Genomic DNA, 20821 nt, shown 5'->3' with positions numbered 1-20821 from the left:
TTGACCAATGGTCATCCAAAGGGGAACTAGACTGCGGGTGAGGCAATGCCTGTTTGGGCCTGTGTCTCTGGTTTTACCGTCTTTGTGGGAAAACCTCACTCGGCGGGGAAGACCCACCCGGTGGGGAGGTCTCGCTAGTCTGTTCCCCTCCTAGAGGTTCCCCTCAGTCCACAACTACCACCTGGGCAGGGCAGCCTTCCCAGGCAACGTTTCCAGGGGCCTGGACCTACCTCCTGGGCTTGGGAGCCCTGCCCTTCGCAGACGAATCTCCTTAGGTGGCCCCTCCTCAGAAAAGCTGCCCGCAGTTCTGGAACCTTCGCTCCACCCCTCAGCTGGTCTCTGTGTATCTCTTTCAAGAAAAGGTGCTTAAATCCCCAGCTCGGACCGTGCTTTGCACCTAATCGCCTGGCTATGCGACCCCTCCTCTGAGCAGTCACTTGGAGCCTCGTACATATGCTCCAAGCCCCAGTGACCCGTCACTCGTCTCTTCCTCCAGGCAGCCACCCGGTGTTCTGTGTGGGCGCTTGGAGACTAAGCCACTCACTGCGCACCTCCACCTACTCAGGACAGCCCCCTCCCTGTTTTTCAGGCGGTTGCTGAATCCAAATAGCTCGCCGCTGAACTCTTTCTCTGGCAGCCCCCGGAACCCCGGCAGATTGCTCCAAAAAACCAAAAAAACGAAGTGGTGTGCTGCTCGGCCTCCTCTGCAAGGCTCCCCACTTTCCGAGCTCACTGTTCCAGCAGGGGGAGGTGTGTCTTGCTGCCTGGGCAGGGCAGCCTTTCCAGGGGCCCAGACCTACCTCCTGGGCCTGGGAGCCCTGCCCTTCGCAGACGAGTCTCCTTAGGTTGTCCCTTCTTAGAGAAGCTGCCCGCAGTCCTGGAACCTTCACTCCGCCCCTCAGCTTGTCTCTGTGTAGTTCATTCAAGAAAAGGTGCCTAGGTCCCTGGACCGGACCGTGCTATGCACCTAATCGCCTGGCTATGCGACCCGCCCTCTGAGCAGTCACTTGGAGCCTCGTACATATGCTCCAAGCCCCAGTGACCCGTCGCTCATCTCTTCCTCCAGGCATCCACCCGGTGCTCTGTGTGGGTGCTTGGAGACCAAGCCACTCACTGCGTACCTCCACCTCCTCTGGACAGCCCCCTCCTCGTTGCTCAGGTGGTTGCTGGATCCAAACAACTCGCCGCCCCACTTTTTCTCTGGCAGCCCTGCCTCCACTTCTTGACCAATGGTCATTCAACGGGGAACTAGGCTGCTGGCTGAGGCAACGCCTGTTTGTGCCTGTGTCTCTGGTTTTACCATCCCTGTGGGAAAACCTCTCCCGGCAGGGAAGACTCACTCGGTGTGGAGATCTCACTTGTCAGTTCCCCTCCTAGAGGTTCCCCTCAATCTACAACTACCGCCTGGGCTGGGCTGTCTTTCTCTGCAACGTTCCCAGGGGCCTGGACCTACCTCCTGGGCCTGGGAGCCTCACCCTCTGCAGGCGAGTCTCCTTAGGCTGCCTCTCCCAGAGAATCTGCCCGCAGTCCTGGAAACTTCGCTCCGCCCCTAGGCGTGTCTCTGTGCGGCTCTTCCAGCAAGAAGCCACCTAGCTCCTGGGACCTTGCTCTGCACCTAATCGCCTGGCTATGCGGCCCCTCCTCTGAGCCGCCACCTGGAGCCCCGTACAATAGCTCCGATACCCAGAGACCCACCACACATCTCCTCCTCCGGACAGCGGCTGGGTTTCCGACGCAGTCACTAGGAGTCCAAGCACCTCACTTCGGGTCTCCTCCTCCCGCCAACTGCCCGTAGCCCTAGGCAGTCACTCCAAGCCCAAGTGACCCGCCCTGTTCCTCCTCCTCCTCCTCGGGGTAGCCCCCCCCCGGGTGTTCAGGAGCGGTGGTTCTGAGACCAAGCGACCCACTGCGCTCCTCCTCCGGGCAGTCCACCGGTGTTCAGGAGCGGTCGCTTTGAGTGCAATCAACTCACCACTCGCCTCCTTCTCTGGCGACCACCTGTGGCTCTGATGCAGACACTCCTAGACCAAGCGACCCACTGTGCTTCTCTTCTTCCTCCGGGCAATTCCCTGGGTGTTCAGAAGCGGTTGTTCTGAGTCCAAACAGCTCACCACACAGCTCCTCCTCTGGCAACCGCCTGTGGCTCTGATGCAGTCACTCCTAGATCAAGCGACCCGCCGCGCTTCTCCTCTTCCTCCGGGCAACCCCCCGGTGTTCAGAAGCGGTCCCTCTGAGTCTAAACAGCTCGCCACGCAGCTCCTCCTTAGGCAGCCGCCCGGAGCCCCAGTGGTTGCTCCGAGTCCAAGCGCTGTGCTGAGCCGCCTCCTCTACGATGATCCCAGTTGTCTGTGTTTAGCGCTCCAGTGGGGGGAGGGGCGTCTCGCTGAGCAACTCTACTTCACAAAGTTCCCTGGGTTCCGGGGCTACCGCCCCATCCGGGACGCCTCCCCAATGGGAGAGACTCACCCAGCGGCTTTGAATTGGTCCCAAGTCTCTCACTATCTCCTCTTTTGAATCCTGCATCCTGGAGCAACATGAAATACAGCCGCCCTCTAGGCCGCCATCTTGAAACTCCGATAATTGCTTTTTATACATATTTTTAGGTAGTTTTTTTTTCCAACAAAAGCATTCCAACAATCTTTTTTCTGAGACCAACAGCAGGACTCTTCTACCTATTTTCCTAAATATTATATCATCAGACCTATAATTTACCCAGTATTCTACTGACTTTCATGTCAGGCGTTCTTTTTCCTTCAATATCAATAATTTAAATATAAATGATCTGGATATTATAATTAAAAGTTATAAATGTTCAACATATGTAAAAAGTAAACAATAACTATACCCTACCTCTATATGTCATACTTTAAATATCAATACACCAATAGGTTAAAAATGAAAGAAGGGGAAAATAAGCATAAGAAATCTGAAGTATAGCTATTAATATAAAATGAATTTCAACAAAAAGTATTTTCAGAGATTGTTGCCGCCCGCAGCAACAATCCCGCAGGAATTTATCGGAGGTGGACTTGGAATGAACTACTTCTATTATCTTTATCTGGACTACTTCCTTGCTTGCTTGCTTATTCACTAGTTTATAGAGGAAGAGAGGCTTTGCTTAGAGGAAGAGTGACTTTGAGAGGAAGAGAGGCTTTGCTTAGAGGAAGAGAGACTTTGCTTAGAGGAAGAGAGACTTTGCTTAATTTTAGAGGTGCTACTCTTTCAGAGAGGCTACGCTTATCACAGGTCTGCTTCTTAAAGGTGGGTCTCTTCTTGGAGGTGTGGGGTGAAGCATGTGGCATGCGGCCTGCATCCTGCAGCCTGCGACCTGCGACCCCCACCCAGGTGAAGAGAATGTCTTATATACCTAAGGCAACCAATCAGCTTAGGATTAGCACAATTGAAGCACGCCCCACGGTACCAAATAAAAAAAAAATGTGAAAAAAGAAAAAGAAAGAATGAGGAATATCTGTTGACCACTAGCACAAAGGAGACATTAACTAATCAGGCAAAAGTAGATCACGCTGTGTTAACACTAATTATGCACCACCTCTTGGCTCAATGCCAGCTGCCATCTTAGGGCTACTTAAACATGTCTCTGCAAGAGATAATGGGGAACATAACCATAATAGGGTAACTTCTTTTTTTTTTTCTTAAATATTTTTTAGTTGTCAATGGATCTTTTATTTTATTTATTTATATACAGTGCTGAGGATCGAACCCAGGACCTCACACATGCCAGTTAAGCACTCTACCACTGAGCCACAACTCCAGCCCATAATAGGGTAACTTCTTCAAGAAAATTTAACAATCCTAAAGGTGTATGTACCTAGTAACAAAATTTCAAATACATGAAGTAAAAATTAATAAAACTAGAAAGACAAATCCACAATCATATTTGGAGATTTTAAGCCCCCTCACTTTGCGGAAAGGAGTAATGCTATAGGAGGCTTAACAACATTATCAGCCACCTTGACCTATTTGTTATTTATAGAGAACTATACACAAAAATGACAAGTAGAAAATTAATAAAGACAGGATATCTTCTATTATAAGCCTTGAGAAATTTTAAAAATTTGAAATCATGGAGACTATTTTTCCTGCATGATTTATTATATTTAAAATCAATCACCTTGAGATATAAAGAACCCCACCCCCATGTCTCAACTACTTCAAAATTAAATAGAACATTTATAAATATCTCATAGATCATAGAAGAAAGCACGAGAAAAGTAAATAAAAAGTGCTTTGAACTAAGTGATAATAAAAGCTTAAAATATAAGAATCTCTGGGATGAAATAGTACTCAGATGCACACTTATAACTTAAAATTATTTGTATCAGAAAGAAGCTAGATTACCAAATTATTTTCAGATTAGGTAATAGTAAGGAAAAAATAAGAGTAGGAGCATAAATATGTGAAATAGGAAAGGAATAATACAGCTAAAAGTTAATAAAAATCTAAGTCTACTCAAGAAAGCAGCAAGAAAAAGTATCAATGGAAAGGGAGCTATCAAAACAATCCTACAGATGATAAAAATGTATTAAGGTAATATTACAATGGTATAATTACAATTATATAGCTTACATAACTCGGTCTATTTTAGAGGATATAAACCCCTACTTGTTTACACAATCCATGTGAGAGAGATATTTTTTCCCATCCTTTTACCTTCAGTCTATGGCTGTCTTTGCCTATGGGGTGAGTCTCTTGGAGACAGCATATTGTTGGGTCTTATTTTTTAATCCAGTCTTATGATCTATATGTTTTTTGATTGATGACTTTAGGCCATTAATATTCAAGGTCATTATTAATATATGAAATGTGTTCCTGGTCATTTTGGTTTATTTCTACAATTTGAATTAGTTTCTCCTTTGATTGACTATTGCTTTAGTGTAGTTCTTCTCTTTGCTGGTTTTCACTTTTTTGTTTTCATTTTATCTTCATTGAATATTTTTTTGAGAATATTCTGAAGTACAGGCTTTGTGTACTTTTCTGATATTATTTCATTGAAAAGATTGTGCATTCCTTTGGTTTATATCCTTTGGTTTGAGCCTTCATCTGTCCTGATAAATCTTAAATTTGGTCTTTCCCTTTTAGTCCATAATTCTTGAAAGTTCTGTTCATGGTTTCTTAACATCTTCTTTCCTTGGTCAACTTTACTTTCAAGATTATATATTTTGTCTTAATTGTCTGAGGTTCTGTCTTCCAAGTGGTCTAGTCTGTTGGTGATGCTTTCTATTGAACTTTTAATTTGGCTTATTGTTTCATTCATTTGAAGGATTTATGTTTTTTATTTATTTATTTATTTTTTCAGAATCTTTATCTCTTTATTGAAGTGATCATTTTCTTTTTTTCCCCTAAGTTTGGAAGTTTATTTTTCACCCTGAACCAGTTTGATGCTATCAGTGTAGACTGATTTATAAAGGTGTTACATAAAGATTTGAAAACACAAAGACTCAAATATAATACTTTTTTTTTAAGTGTTATCTAGTGTTCAGATGAGGAAAAAAAATCCTCCCAAATTAATATTTGGGAATGAATTAAAATCTTTACAAAATACTTTAATAAACACATTGAGAGTTGCAAAATCATGTTTGTAGAAATTTTTAAAACTTTAGAAAATGAGTGACTCTCTCCCTGGGACATGTGGCTAGTGATTTTGGACTTTAAAATGCTCTTGATAGAGGATGGGGAAGGCATTTCCCGAAATGGCATTAATTCCCTTCCTGAGTCCAGTCATCATAGGATCATGTCCAGGATCAAATTTTGAGTTTTTGCATCACCAAATTGGATTCATTTTTAATATTGCAAAAGCAAAGGTGGTATTCACTTAGATCACATACTTCCATACAATACCAGAGACACAAATTATTAATTTATAGTGATAAGTAATTGTGAAAAGTAAGCTGCTGTGACTCACACAATCACATGTTCCTGTTCCCCAAGTGATGCAGGAAGCCAAATTATGCTTCAATAAGTTTGTCAATTTTCTGTGAGAACTTGCTGTGCAGGATGAGGATGGTTCAGCTCCTTGTGACTAGCTGCTATTTTCCTATGAGGGTTTATTATTATTATTTCTTCTTCTTCTTCTTGTTCTTCTTCTTGTTCTTCTTCTTCTTCATCTTCTTCTTCTTCTTCTTTTCTTCTTCTTCTTCTCTTCCTCTTCCTCTTCCTCTTCTTCTTCCTCTTCTTCCTCCTCCTCCTCCTCCTCCTTTCTTCTTTCTTCTCCTCCTTCTCCTTCCTCTTCCTCTTCCTCTTCTTCCTCTTTTGATATTTCTTCTTTAAAGAAATTAATACAGGGGCTGGGGAGATAGCTGAGTCGGTAGAGTGCTTGCCTTGCAAGCACAAGGCCCTGGGTTCAATCCCCAGCACCGCAAAAAAAAAAAAAAAGAAATTAATACAGTGAATAATGCTACTGTCCAGATAGGAAAACCTGGGTCCATTTTGTCTTTTTAAAGAAAACATAAATATGTTGAATGAGTTCAATTCCAAAGTACCAGTCTCATTCAACAATTTTGTCTCTCATTTCTAAATTGTTATAGGTTTTTTTAAAAATGTATAACTTCTAAATTGTGACAGCACAGTTTGCTTCCTTTTGCTGACTTTTTTCAATGATTATTCAAGATGAAACATTATTGGGACAATCTGAATTAATGGAAGCCTCCATTTTTCTAGGCTAGAGCAAAATATTTACAAACACTTAGCTATGTATGTGCCAATAAAAGACCTTGAAAGTTGTTACAGGGATGTCTACACCCAGTAACGACTTTACGTGGCTCTTGTGATTAATCTACAAAATCCTTGGGTAAGAAAGATTACCTCTGCTTTTTTCTTGTGAGGCAACTCAGCATACACATTTTCTAGCCACTTCTCTGATAAAGACAGAGAAGGTATTTAAATTAGTTCTCTTCACTTCTCAGTAGGGCTACATCTATTTTTTATAGATATAACACTAGGTCTATTTTGAAATATATTTGACTGAAGAAAAATGCCTCCAAAATTAAAGATAGTATTTAGAGGGCAGGAACTCTTGGGTTTGATTTATACATCCCCAGAAACTAGCATTGAAACACTTAAGACACATTCCATATTTGCTGAATGATATAATGAACAAATGAATGAATTCATGAATGGTCTGAAGTCAATAAAGTGTTCAGCTGCTCATTAGGAAAATTGTAGACTGAATATAAAGTAAACTGACTTGTATTTAATTAAATAATTTCTTTAAAATTTATATTGGTTATTTAAAATATATGCACACTATGTTTTAATTTATATTCACAACTTTGAAATTTCCTTTTTATTTAGCTCCTTTTGCTTAAACTTGTGAAATAAAAGGGAAAACCAATTTACATTTTTATCATAAAAATGTATTCAGATAAAAATACAACCATCCACACATACACATCTCTATTTGGACCCTACCCAGCATATCCCCATCCTAAGTATTTGGTTATTACTTTAATATAGCTCTGTTATAGTTAACCAATTTTACTCTTTTTTTAATGAGTAACAAAGTCATTTATTGTCATTTTCATGCATCATGTACTATATATAATTGAAAGTGCTACATTTTTATATGGCTAGAGTATAATAGGTTTGTTTACACAGTATCACCAGAAACACCTGACTCTTGCATTGTGCTATGATGTAAAGACATTTACACCATCATGAGTAATCAGAACTTTTCAGCTCAATTATTATCTCATGAAATTACTATATACAAAACACAGTTGTGCATTACATAACTATATACAATTAAATCTCTAGCGCCAGAAATAATTCCTGACATATCTAGTGAATGGATGAATGTTGGCCATAAAATTGTTTGTTGACATACATGTGATAGGAGGTCACATACTGTTCCCATTATGATCAAGGTCCCCACTGCATACAGTTTTTGTGGGATAGTAAACCCAAGTGTTTGCCTGATCAGAAGAGTTCCTGACATATTTTCATCTGATTTTTCCTCTTTCCAAAAAGATAAAACAAAAGATCATGCATAAAGCTAAGTTTAGAAAATAAGATTCTCTCCCCAAGAGTTATGAATCTGAACTAACTGGTAAAAGGAATATAGAAATGATCATAATTAATTATTTCCATTGGTAAAATCTGTGAAATACTTTTATTTTTCCTGTTTTTCTTTTTCCTGAGACCTTTCTATTTACCTGGTTCCCAAGTTAGGTTCTTCATTTATCTGATGTTCCAGTTAGAATTTTTACATAATTTTTCTGATATGAGATTACCATACACTTCCATTTTTTCCATGAACATAATGTCTATGACTGAAAGACACTTTCTTCATGTTGTTCCTATATCTTCCCCTCTAGTAGTGCAGATCTGAGGTCTGAGGTATTATAGTTTCCCCCTGTAGGCTTATTGTGACCCTTCAGGTTTCCAATATCTCTCCTTTAAGGGAAAGATCAATATTAGCAGCATCCAAAAGAAACAATATGCAGCCCTAAACCAGATAGCCCCTATGAAGACATTAACAGTATTGTAGTAATAAACAGGATGAGTTTATTATCTACAGTATAACCAATAGGTTTGTAATGAGATCTACAATTTCTAATGGTGGACAAAGAAGATGGGGAGGGGTGTAGGATGTAACTGCTAATGGGGTAAGAAGAGAGTATACAGAGGTACCACATCATGGGAGGAATGAGAGCAGGATCAAAGAAAATTGGTTGTTAGCTTGAGAAAAGGGAGAAAGAGACTCTGAGGAAACAGGTAAATAAAAGGAAAAGAGAGCAAGAAAAATAAAGAAGTAAAGGCTTAAAAATTAAAAAAAAATCTACAATATAACAGTCATGTACTATCCAAACCTCCCAATCTTCAGTAGCCTGATGCAAAAGAGGTACCTGCTAATGATCTTCCAGTCTCTAGCAGGCATCTCAAGGTGGGAGTTGCCCTGCCTAAAAATGGTGGCTTCCCCTTTGGGGATAATCCAATATGGCTGCATTGTCTTCCAAACATGTTGGTAGATGGGGAGCTGCAGTGTGGGTACCAAGTCTCTGCAGGGCATGGGTGGGCCAGGGTCGTGAAGTGGTACCTACATACAGCTGCCTCTGGAATGCAGAAGACATGCAGTCTCAAGTTGCCTGGAAGGAGATGTCCCCACAAACCCTGCCCTAGTCATGGGATGCCACCCAGGGTAGTAGACTTCCTGCCGAGGAAAGGAGGAGCAGGGAGGGTATGGTATTTGTTCTCGATCTCCTGGGTCTGGGAGTCACTTCTTCCATAGGGGAAGAGCCACGTGAGTCAGGTACACCCACCTCGTCACCTAGCAACCTGTGAAGCTATAAAGTGATCTTTTGCTACCTGTCTTTGCTGTCTTACATCATCCTGTACTTTGCAGATCAGTTTAACTATGTACATTCCAAACTCCTTCTCTGACCTTTCTTCCACTGTAGTTTTGATGGATTCTGTTATTGGAGTATCTTGGTTTGCTTGGGGCAACTTGTTCCCTTGCTTTTTCGTGTTGTTTGTATGTCTGCCCATCTAACATGTGGATCTGAAGCAGTAGAGTTTCTAACTGTGAACTTATAGTGTCCCTGAAGGTTTCCAGTACCTCATTGTTTAGGGGGAAACAAATAATAACAATAACCAATGCAAACAATTTACAGCATTAAACCAAATAATTCCTATTATGACATCTATAATGTTAATTATCACAATAAACAGAAATGATAGGACTCAGTTATGCCTATAATAAAAGCAGTGTTTGCAAAAGGGTTTATATTTTCAAATGGTGGAAAAGGAAAACAACAAATGTGATGTGATGATTATGAGGGAGGAGGACAGAAGACAGAAGTAAAAGATTAATGGAAGAGTGAAAGAGAACAATGGAGATTGGCTATTATCAGAAGAAAATAGAATCAAGGGAAACAGAAGTAGGAGAAAAAAATGTACATAAAGCAAAAATTTAAATTAAAAAGTTACACATAAAAATAAAAGAATACAAAACAAAACCAAAATATACTAATCAAACATCCTAGTTCGCCAAAAACTAATCCATGTAAAATAACTGACTTAAAAAATGCTAGAGATGAAAAGTAAAAAAGAAAGAAAAAGCCAACTGTATAAATGTCCATGTACCATTAAGGTCACAAATAGTAAAAAAGAATTAAAAAAAATATCTTATGAAAAGTTAAAGAATTCTTTCAGTTGGAGTTCAAAATAGTCTGTTTCTCTTCTCAGCAGTTTTAGGTGGGGTCATCTAGAGCATGATGCTCCATTCTCTGGATTGCTGGAGTGAGAAAGGTAATCCCACAGGTGGAATTCCTGGAGGCACTTCAGGTTTATGGGGGCTCCAGATTTTCGCTGAATGCCAACTGGTCTGGAGATCAGCACACCTCCAGCACCCAGTACTTGCTGGCCTGTGTTTTAGGACTTTAACCCAGGGCTTTCCTGGGTTCCCCTCATGTGGTAGGGAAGCCAATTCTTAGTCCCCTATGTCACCTGCAGACCTTTATTTCCTGGTCTCAAGTTCAGTCTCCAAACAGTTTTCTCCTGCCCCCGGACCTTTCCATGTTCCCGGCCAGATGAGTCTCTCCTAGCCAGTCTTGCAAACAGTTGGATTGGAGGGGGAGGGCTAGAGCCAGGTGGGTTTCTGTGACCAGTTGTCCCTTGCATAAGCCTCTCTCCATGTTTGATTTTCTTCTGGTCACTTAAGCACACTCTATGTCGTGCACCTTGTGTTTACTGGGCCTGTATTTTGGGTCAAATTTGGGTTTGCTGGGAATCAGCATCCTCAATTGCTGGCCCCCACACTGCAGCTGTAAAATGGTTCCTTCCTTTGTCTTCCTCACACTGCCTGGAGAGATGGTGGCTTCTTTCCCCACACTTGGATATCATGCAGCAAGTCCTTCAGGTTTGTTGGGCAATGTCTTTGGTCTCTAAACACTAAATACCTAGACATGCCTCGGACCTCCCCCAAAATGTGGGTTCTTTTAATTCCCTTATCCCTCTACTATGCTTACAGAGGGACCTTTCTGACTGAAACTTCTGGCTTGACTGTGCCACTGGGGATTTTTTCCTTATTTTATTATAGCCAACCTCCTGCGTCCCTGATCTGCTTTGAATGTCCAGTTTTAGTTTCCAGTAAAGCATACCCTTCTTTTTTTTAGTTCACCCACCTTATGGAGTAGCTACCCATCTGCTTTCTTGGTTTCATGCCACAGAGCAGCCAGGAACTCTGCTTCCTCTATTCTGCCATCTTGGATCTCCTTAGAGAGCATTTTCAGGAGTTTATTTATTTATTTATTTATTTTTTTGCGGTACTGGGGATCGAACTCAGGGCCTTGTGCTTGCAAGGTAAGCACTCTACCAACTGAGCTATCTCCCCAGCCCAGGAGTTTTATATGAATGCAATCATTAGTAAATATGCCTTTCCTGAGTTTTTCATTTGACATAATTATTTTGAGACTCATCCGTATTGTGTATAATCACTAATAATTTCTTTTCATCAGAGATTGGCACACTTTTCTGCAAAGGTTAGATAGTAATTATTATAATACTTTGCAAACTTTGTGGTCTTTATTTCAATAACTCAACTCTGCCATTGTGGAGTGAAAGCAGCCATAGAAAATATATAAGTAAATGAGCATAGCTATATTCCAGAAAACCTTATGAACAATGAAATTTTGTTTGCATCTTTCATGAAATTTAGTTATTTTTTTTTTCCAACTATTTAAAAATATAAAAGTCATTCTTTACTTATGGGCTATATACAACAGGTGGCAGTCAGGATGATTTGCTGACTCTATTTATTTTCTCAAAACTAATGTTTAATGATACTCCCATTTGTTTATACATATACCTGATGAAAAATGGACGTTCATGTTGCTTCTAGTTTTTAGCTATTATAAACAAAGCTGCTATGAACATATGTATTGTTGGCAAAGACATGTGCGTGCTTTTCTCCTGGTTAAATACCTAGGAGAGAAATTGCTGGTTCACACGGAGTGTATATCTACATCTGTCTACATTCATATCCATATGACTTTTCAATAAACATTAAGAAATTAGCATGTATTTAATCTTTCTCTCTCTCCTGTCTTTTATTGGTTTAATGAATTTTATTTTCCCCTTTTTTAATTGAAAAGAAATCTAATTATTTTCTGGTCATTTGTAAATTCAAAAGAGACTTTTCTTTTCCCCTTCCTTGAAAAGACTTAGAACCTTTTACTTCTACTTTTTCCCTCCTCATCTTTCATGTATTCTTGAAAACACTGATTATACTTAGAATACAATGTTTTTATGAGAGGTCTGATTCCAGACTAATTCAGTTTACATTATAGGGAACCTAGTTTTTGTTGTTGGGTTTCTTTGAAAGCTTTGGGACAATCTCTTTATCCTTGCTGTTCATGTCTGGGTATTTAAATTTTTCTTGTTTGACTCTTGGAGAACTCTTTCAATTAATTACTTAATTCACATCTTTCTTTAGGTCAGGGGACTATTTTTCTCTATTACATTTTTTCTCACCAACACTTTCTGTTTTTCCCATTTTTTGCTCATTCTTAGTGGATGCTGTCCTCTAGGTTTCTTAACTTTTCTCTCATTTTCTACCTTATTTCTTTCTTAAGTATTCTTTTTTTCTCTCTCCCTAGTTCCTTTTCTCTCTGGTTAGCTTCCTCCACATTTCTTCATCTCTGCAACTTACAAACTGAATCTTTATTCTTTACTGATGTTTATTGAAAAGGAAAACTCTTTTGCAAGAACTGTTGTTTTTTCATTAGTCATTTCTTTTCCCATCTTGCTTTATGGGTATTTTTGGAGCTGATAGTTTTTCATATTTTAGAGAATATTAAATACTAAATACTAATACCAATTAGAATACTTTGAGAGTTTTATTCAATGCATTATCTATCTCCCAGCATTTGTTGTTCTTTGTTCATTTTGTTCTTTCAATTCATGCTGTTAGCATTTCATAAATGTTTGATGATCCTTGGCTTACTTATTAATAAATGCTTAATTAATAATCTGTGGATATTGAGATAGGTAATTGGTAAGGGTTTTCTTTGTAATTAAGTAGATCTCTTTCTTCAACAGATCTCTCCCCCAAATGGGAGCCTGGTTTTAGGCTCTTGACTTGTTTGTACCCTAAGGAGCATAGATTGTTAATAGGCAGGGTCAGGACTTCCATTGTTACCAAGAATTAGGGGGTATTTATTTTGAATGAAGAGAACTTCATTATGTTGCTAAGTGGAACTGCCTTTCTTTTTCATTTACTTCCACTGTTGTGAAAGCCTGGACTTGCTTTTTCTCTCTAGCACCAGCGTATATGCTACTCTGGTGATTTTTCAGTTATCATCAGAGTAGAGACCATTCCTGTCAACATCTCTGTATACTATGGGGGGATTGAGGGGAATGGCCCAGATGGTCTGTGAATAATCCTTTTATTAACTGCCCATTGCTGGTAGCCTTACAGATCAGTCTTGCTTTTTAAATTATTCTTCTTGAGTTTGGGATTTCTTCAAACTTCTATGATGGAAAACAGTTTTTGCTCACTAATCTTCCAGGAGCATCTATCTTTTTCTATCACCCTTATCCCATCTGTTTTCCATTTTTTTCTATGGATTTGTGAAAATATTTGTGTCTTTCTTGTTTCTAGGGATATTATGGCTTTAAAAACTTTTTCATCTCAGAAAAAAAAGACAGATAAACTTCTACTCAGTCTACTATGTTAAGCTTGAAGGCTAGCAAGCCATTTAGATCACATGAAGGACTGGTAAATTTTTTTTTCTGATGAAACATTAGTGGCAATTAAAAATAAGAAAATCTTTAACTTATGACACTAAATATATTTTGCCATTACTTTCCTCTTGGTGCAGGAAAATTGGTAGGTTGAAGATTTCTTGCCACTATGGTTTTTTGTCTTACTTTCATGAGATTATTGCAGGTAAATGATTCACCCTCCATATTGCCATGAGTATATTAGCACTACTGGTATTATTGTAAAATAACTTCTGAAAAATAGCTTGTAAAATATAAATTTATTACAACAAAAGGAAAGAGTAACAACTTAAGAATCTGAATCTGGAATGTTGGGAGACAGTTCTCTATCAGTGTCTCATATTTATGCATGCCTTGCAGGGGGAGGTATTTACTGCCCTGTTCTGGACTATCTTTTCAAAGATGTTTGAATGTGCCTCAGGAGCAAAAGGTAGTATCTCACTCTGGAGGAAAAGTTAGGCATATTTGTTTATTTCCTATTAGGAGATATTTGGGTTGCCTACACTTGGGGTTCCTCAGCTATGACTTTGTAAATTAATTTTCCTTTAATTTTTTTCCTCTGTATTAGTGCTGAGTTTCATGAGCGGCTAAGTAAAATCAATAAGCTGAAGAATAGATATGAAATTCTTACTGTTGTTATGCTGCCTCCTGAGGGAGAAGAGGAGAAAACACAGGCCTATTATGTAATAAAGGTACTCTTAATCGATTTCCAGATGTGATAGTATGAAGTATTCTTTCTTTGTTAACTCACTCACAGTAATCCTCTGGATTTAAAAGAACCAAAAGAGCAAATGTTTTCCATGAAATATAGCAACTATTTCAGTTAGTTAGGGTCATTAGCTAGTGCACTGATAAGGTCCAAAATATTAGTTGCTAGATGGAGATAATGAAGCATTATCACATTTTCAGTTTTTTTTCCCCCATATCAGGATTGAACTCAGGGTCACTCAACCACTGACCACATCCCCAGCCCTGTTTTGTGTTTTATTTAGAGGCAGGGTCTCACTGAGTTGCTTAGCACCTCTCTTTTGTAGAGACTGGCTCTGAACCCGTGATCCTTCTGCCTTAGCCTCCCAGTTGCACGCAGGCGCCTTGTCAGTTCTGTATACCTCCAATCTGAGAGAGTCAAGTATGCCCTCTGGGTCCCAAAGCCTGCTGCCAACTTTCTCTTTTGAGTTCAGGACATTCTATTTGACCATTCTTTAACCATCTTTCTTTTTCTATCTATCATTTATATCATGTCACTTTCCCTCATCTAGTCAAGGTCAAAATCTGTTGTACTCTAAGACATATCATTCTGGGGGCCTTCAGCATGCATGGGACACCTGTTCAACTCCTTAACACTTTATTTCATTATAGCGACCCACTCATATGCCATACCCAGGACCTTATCATTCTCTGGGAACTATAATACTTCTGAGTCTTAAACTCCAGTTACCATTGCAGTCCTATTGTCCAGAGAGGAAGAGGGCTACTCCTTTGCCCTCTTACTGTAAAGGAGACAGACAGATCAGGTAAAACTGCTTTATCTCTCTCTCTCTCTCTCTCAATCTCTCTCAATCTCTCTCTCTTTTTTGAAACCAGTGGAACTTTTTTTTTAAATTTTGAGACAGGATCTCACTAAGTTGCTTAGGGCCTTGCTAAGGCTCGATTTGTACTTGAGTCCTCCTGCCTCAGCCTCCCAAAGCTGCTGGGATTACAGGCAGGCACCAACTGCACCCAAAAAAACTGCTTTTTCTTTTCTGATGTTTGAGAGTTGTCTGCCATCCCATGGTTATCTTAAACCTAAGAACCCAGAAGAGGGAACTCCAGAACTGATCAGGAATTGGATATAATTTTGTTCCTGTGTACTGCTACATTCGTCTTTTCCATGTAGAAAATACCCTGAATAGATGTGAATTTCTTCATAGAAAGGTTTGGGGAATTACTCAAAACACTATAAGGAAGGAATGAAAATTGTAACTTGGATTCATGGATAGAGGTAGGAAGGACATCTCCCCAATTCACACCTTCAGAGAATGGTCCTTGTGGATGCTGTCTTCAACTTCTACATATCTCCTTAAGCAGCCAAGTTTTCTTCAGTAGCCTTTCTTCAAGTTTTCCCCTAACACATACATCGAGTGTGACATGCCTACCACTGTAACCCTTGGAAACTCTGCTTAACCTATGGGAAACAGTGCTAACTCTTAAATCTTTGTTATAACCTCAGGCTTCTATGGAATAGAAACAGGACACTCCCCCTCCCAGGTTTTAAAGGGCCCAATAGGGTGATGGGTAGGCTCTAATACTTTAGGTGTTGGAAGAATTGACATGTTGCAATTCCAGTTATGCTTCTCTACCAACAAGGGCTATGGAGAGTTATATGTACTGGTGTTAAGCATGCCTCTGTCCATATCCTGCTTTAACTTCAAGTAAGTGATACTGAATAAGTTGTATGACTACTTGAGACCTGTTTTCTCACTTGCACAATGAGGATGGTAATATTGTTACTTTTGTTGGAAGAAGTAAATAAGAAAATATATGCAAAGCCCTCAGGACAGTGCTTGGCACAAGATGGCACTCAAATATTAGCTATTATTATTGTTATTGCTGTGATGATGCTGATTAATCTACTCAGGAAAACAGGCAAGATTTTTTAGTGATAAAGAGTATGATTCTATTTATAGTGAAAGTGATGGATACATAACATGTTAAATAATTTGAGGCTATCCGCACCCTCAATTTACCGATATCACTTAAGTATCAATTTACTTCCATCTTCTCTGGGATTCACAGCTTGCCACATAGTTATTTCCATTTTCTTATTGTATAATATGTTTAAACTTTTTACTGATAATACTTCACGTGACTCACATATGTAAAAAATGAGCCTTTATTTCTTTGTAACTGTTACTGTCTAGGGGGTGCTGGGTTTGTTGTCTCTGTTTGGCAAAGAATTGAAGAACAGGACACAGAGATAGCAAGCAAGTAGTAGGTTTATTGCAAAGACGAAAGAGATACAGAGATAGACTTCTCCAAAAGGGCCCCAGAGCTGGGAATCCAGCAGGGGAGTTTTGGCTTGTTCTTTTTATGGTCTCTGGTATTTCCTCTTTGCCTATCTCCTCCCCTGTCCTCACTATTACTGATTGATGCCCTCCTCTGTCCATGGGTCTGTTTCACTTTTTCTATTGGATTTCCCCACCATTTGTGTGTTATTTTTGACTGCTTTCCTGCTACAGTGGCAGGTAAGTAGTTTCAAACACACAAGTATGGAAATGTCTGTTGATTGGGTCCTCTGCTTGTGTTCACGAGCACTTTTGTCAACCAGGAGTTGACCTCATTAGAAGACCCTCTCCATGCTCCTTTGTTCTGGCCCTGCCCCTCACCTCCTCACTCACCATCTTGCCCTGACTGTCAAGCCCTTCTAACTAAATTCAGTCTAGCTTTTATCAGGAACAATTATCCATGGTGTAAAAATGAAGAGCAGTCATTGGGTACAATGACACCATTACATGGTGATGCCAAATTCTTGGCATTTCCTAGCAGGCCCTTCAGGGATTATCTGATTGAATTGGGGTGAATACCTTTGATTCTATATTAACTAATTTATTTTATCTATCCTATGGGGTTACATATTAACTTGTAGATAACTATAGTAATGCAAATGCTAACAATACAAATGAATTTTGGCCCGTGGGAACACAACTCTGCTTTTTTGTTTTATATTTGTATGAGAATAACTTTCAACCTTTGGAAAATAATATTTTAACAGTTTCACTAGGAAAAACTTAAACTTGCCAATTAGATATTAATTTTTATTTTTCAAAGTGGTTCTATTTTTCAGAATCACTGTTTTTTTTTTTTTTTAATAGATTTAGGATTAAAATCTAGTCAATTCAAGAGCTTTCCCTTTCCCTTTTCCTTATTCTTAACAATTCTCTACAAAAGGATCTTTCTTGGTGGAACATATATGTATGTTTATAGCTCTGGCTAAGAGGAGTTTGGTTAGTGTTAGCAACTCTTCTGTTTTCTGCATGTTGTAAATTAGGGGTCAGCAAATCAGGCCCCAGTCAAATGCTGCCTGCTGCCTGTTTTGTAAATTAGTATTATAAGACATGATAATCACTCATTCATTTGTGTGTTTTCTATGACTGTTTTCCTGCTGCAAAGTAGTTTCAGCATAGACTGAATGGCCCAAAACCTTAAAATAGTTACTACCTGGCCCTTTACATGAAAAATTTTGTTGACTCTTTTATTAGTTTCTTAGGGCTGCCATAACAAAATGCCACAAACTAGATGGATCAAACAACAAAAATTTGTTTCATACTTCTGAGTCTAGAAGTCCAAGATGACGGTGTTGGCAAGGTTGCTTCATTCTGATGGCTTTGAGGGAGAATCTGTTCTATGCCTCTCTCCTCTTCTGGTTTACTGACACTCTTTGGTGTTCCTTGGCTTGTGAAGGTGTACCTTCAGCTTCACATGGTGTTCTTCCTACGTCTCCATGCAGTCCTCCCTCTGTATGTCTGTGCTCAAGTTTCTCATTTTGTAAGACTATCAGTTATATTGGATTAAGGCCAACCCTAATGACCTTATTGTGATTATATTTGCAAAGACCCTGTTTACAAATAAAGTCACATGTCTTTTTTTCACGGACCCAGTTCAACCCACAGCCCAGTTTTTGGTCCTACAGCAGTAGCTGGTCTATGGAACATACGTGGTTCTGTTTTTATTTTATCAATCTTAGTATCTCACAGTATCTGACTCTTAAAAAACAGACTGAAAAATATAATCAATAACTAATGAAGAACTGGTATCTTCCAAATCTTATCTCCAAGTTCCTCTTAGTCTTTATAAGTATAGTTATGACCATAATCTAGTGAAATTGTCCAACTCTAAGGTACTTGAAAATGCTTTGAAATGTTAGAAAGCTATTAAAGATTCAAAATACCAACTTTTCTAAACCCAAATAAAAAATATATTATATAATCTCCAATTTAGAAGCATATGGAGAAACTTTAGAATTTCAAGGTATATGTGGATTTAGAGCAGGAATTTGTATAAGATGAACAGATTTAACTCCTTCATTTGAAAAGTGAAGAAATGGAGCTCCAAGGAGGAGAATGGATTACTAATGTCACTAATTGGATTGGAGAATGGATTACTAATGTCACTGAACTCACTGTAGTCAATCCACAGTTAAAACCCATCTGTTTTGAATCATTCCATCTCTTTCCTCCACTATTTATATTTTAAGTAAAATAGTTGCCCCTTCTGGACACAACTTAAAGGGCTTAGATATAACGTATCTAACAACTTTTATCTTTCTTTTTTCTGAACTATGACATATAAAATTTGTACATACTTATGGGCTACCAGGTGATGCTTCCATACATGTGTACATTGTGTAATGTTCAGATCAGGGTAAGTTCATCTGTCTCCTCAAGCATTTGTGGCTTTTTAAAAATTATATTTGTTATAAAAATATGTACAACTCCTGTACTAAAGCATAATGAAACAAATATCAATGAAAATGTTAAGAACTAAAGCATTGCTAATAAGACTTTCTCATTGACCAAATTCTGGTTTCAATATATATATCTAGGGATTGAATAAAAATATTGATTTTGACTTAAAATCAAAATTTCAATGTACATTTTGTTTTATTGTGAGCCTTTAATTGGAGAGGTTCTTTGAACTATAGGGAGTATAGCCCAGTGGCATATTACCCTAGTAAAAATTCACTGTATACGTACACTCAAAGGAAATTTTAGTTTTTAGCAATTTATAGACTTCATGTTTTCTAGTTATATTTATCACAATGATCTCTATTTTTTACATAATTATTTTTAAATTATGATAAAACATACAGAGAAAATTATTTCCCTGGATATACCTGGTTCAGCTTTTACTACTTACAAAGATTTGAAATGAGAAATTGTTCCTGAACCTCTTTGAGACCAAAAACATTCTTCTGATTGAATACCAAGTTTCTTACCCCTCTCTAGTTAGCCCCATTTCTGTTTTCAGTAGGGTTTACACACAATTAACTTTTTGTTGGCTAGTTTTAGGTAAGCTTTGGCTAGTTATATTCCCATCATGGTTTTGTATCCTATGTGCCATATTTTGGAGGCCTGAAGATTTGGTCTTTTACTCTAAATCAAGTGCAAGAAATAAATTCCTAGTCCCATGTGTAGGCCCTGAGGTAGGTACACTGATATTGTTGTGAGTTAACTATTTTCTGCTTCAAAGACAGACATTTTTCTTCCTGATAAATACCTTTATTTAACTCGTTCTGTTCTATACTTTATAGGCTGCTCAAGAAAAAGAAGAACTTCAAAGGGAAGGTGACAGTTTGGATGCTAAGATTAGTAAAGCTGAAAAAGAAATCTATGCTCTGGAAAACACCTTGCAAGTGCTCAAGAGCTGCAACAACAATTACAAACAATCTTTTAAAAAAGTGACACCGTCTAGTACGTAGGTGTTATTAAAATATGTACAATGAAGTGTGTATTTATTTTAACCTGAAGAGCATCATGAGACATGGAGAACAAAAATATACTATGTTTGATTGAGTAGGAAAAACCAATCACCCTTCTTTTCCCTTTTATTTGTAATTGGTCTGTTAAAATGTTATTTTCTTTATTGGTTCTATTGGTATATGGCATATTACTTCCCTAGAGAATTAATATCAAATTTGAAAAAAATTGCAGCATATTGCTGCTGTGTGGTGACTAGGCAAGAAATGGCTACTACATGCTCACATTGCCTTTCCTCAAGTAGATACAAGGAATGTAACCTTTCATAACAAAACATGTTAGAAACTTAGTGTAAAACTTTAAGATTTCTTTCTACAGAGTACATATTGAAAGTTTTAGCTAAAAAGTCTATGAATTCTAGGTGATGAATATGAGATAAAAATTCAACTAGAAGAACAGAAAAGAGCTGCTGATGAAAAATACAGATACAAACAAAGACAAATAAGAGAACTTCAAGAAGATATCCAGGTAAATTCTATAGTACCTTTACTCTCTATAGTATCTTAATAAAGGTCAACTATCATTATTACTACTTCTATTTTCTTGATCTTACACAAAGAATAGAG

General features: G+C 38.6%; 1 protein-coding gene across 1 annotated transcript in view; it reads left to right on the top strand.

The window, feature by feature from the left end:
• Positions 1-20821, top strand: part of Ccdc39 (coiled-coil domain containing 39) — a 78413-nt gene that overhangs the window by 53125 nt on the left and 4467 nt on the right. Inside the window, exons 14-16 of the mRNA XM_047564491.1 lie at positions 14309-14432; positions 20030-20189; positions 20617-20723. Of these exons, the coding sequence (XP_047420447.1) occupies positions 14309-14432; positions 20030-20189; positions 20617-20723 (391 nt within the window). The remainder of the gene's footprint in view (positions 1-14308; positions 14433-20029; positions 20190-20616; positions 20724-20821) is intronic.

Source organism: Sciurus carolinensis, chromosome 9, assembly GCF_902686445.1.
Source record: "Sciurus carolinensis chromosome 9, mSciCar1.2, whole genome shotgun sequence".
NCBI classification, from domain to species: Eukaryota; Metazoa; Chordata; class Mammalia; order Rodentia; family Sciuridae; genus Sciurus; species Sciurus carolinensis.
Note: the sequence above shows the minus strand (reverse complement) of the source record. Positions and strands in the feature narration are given on the sequence as shown.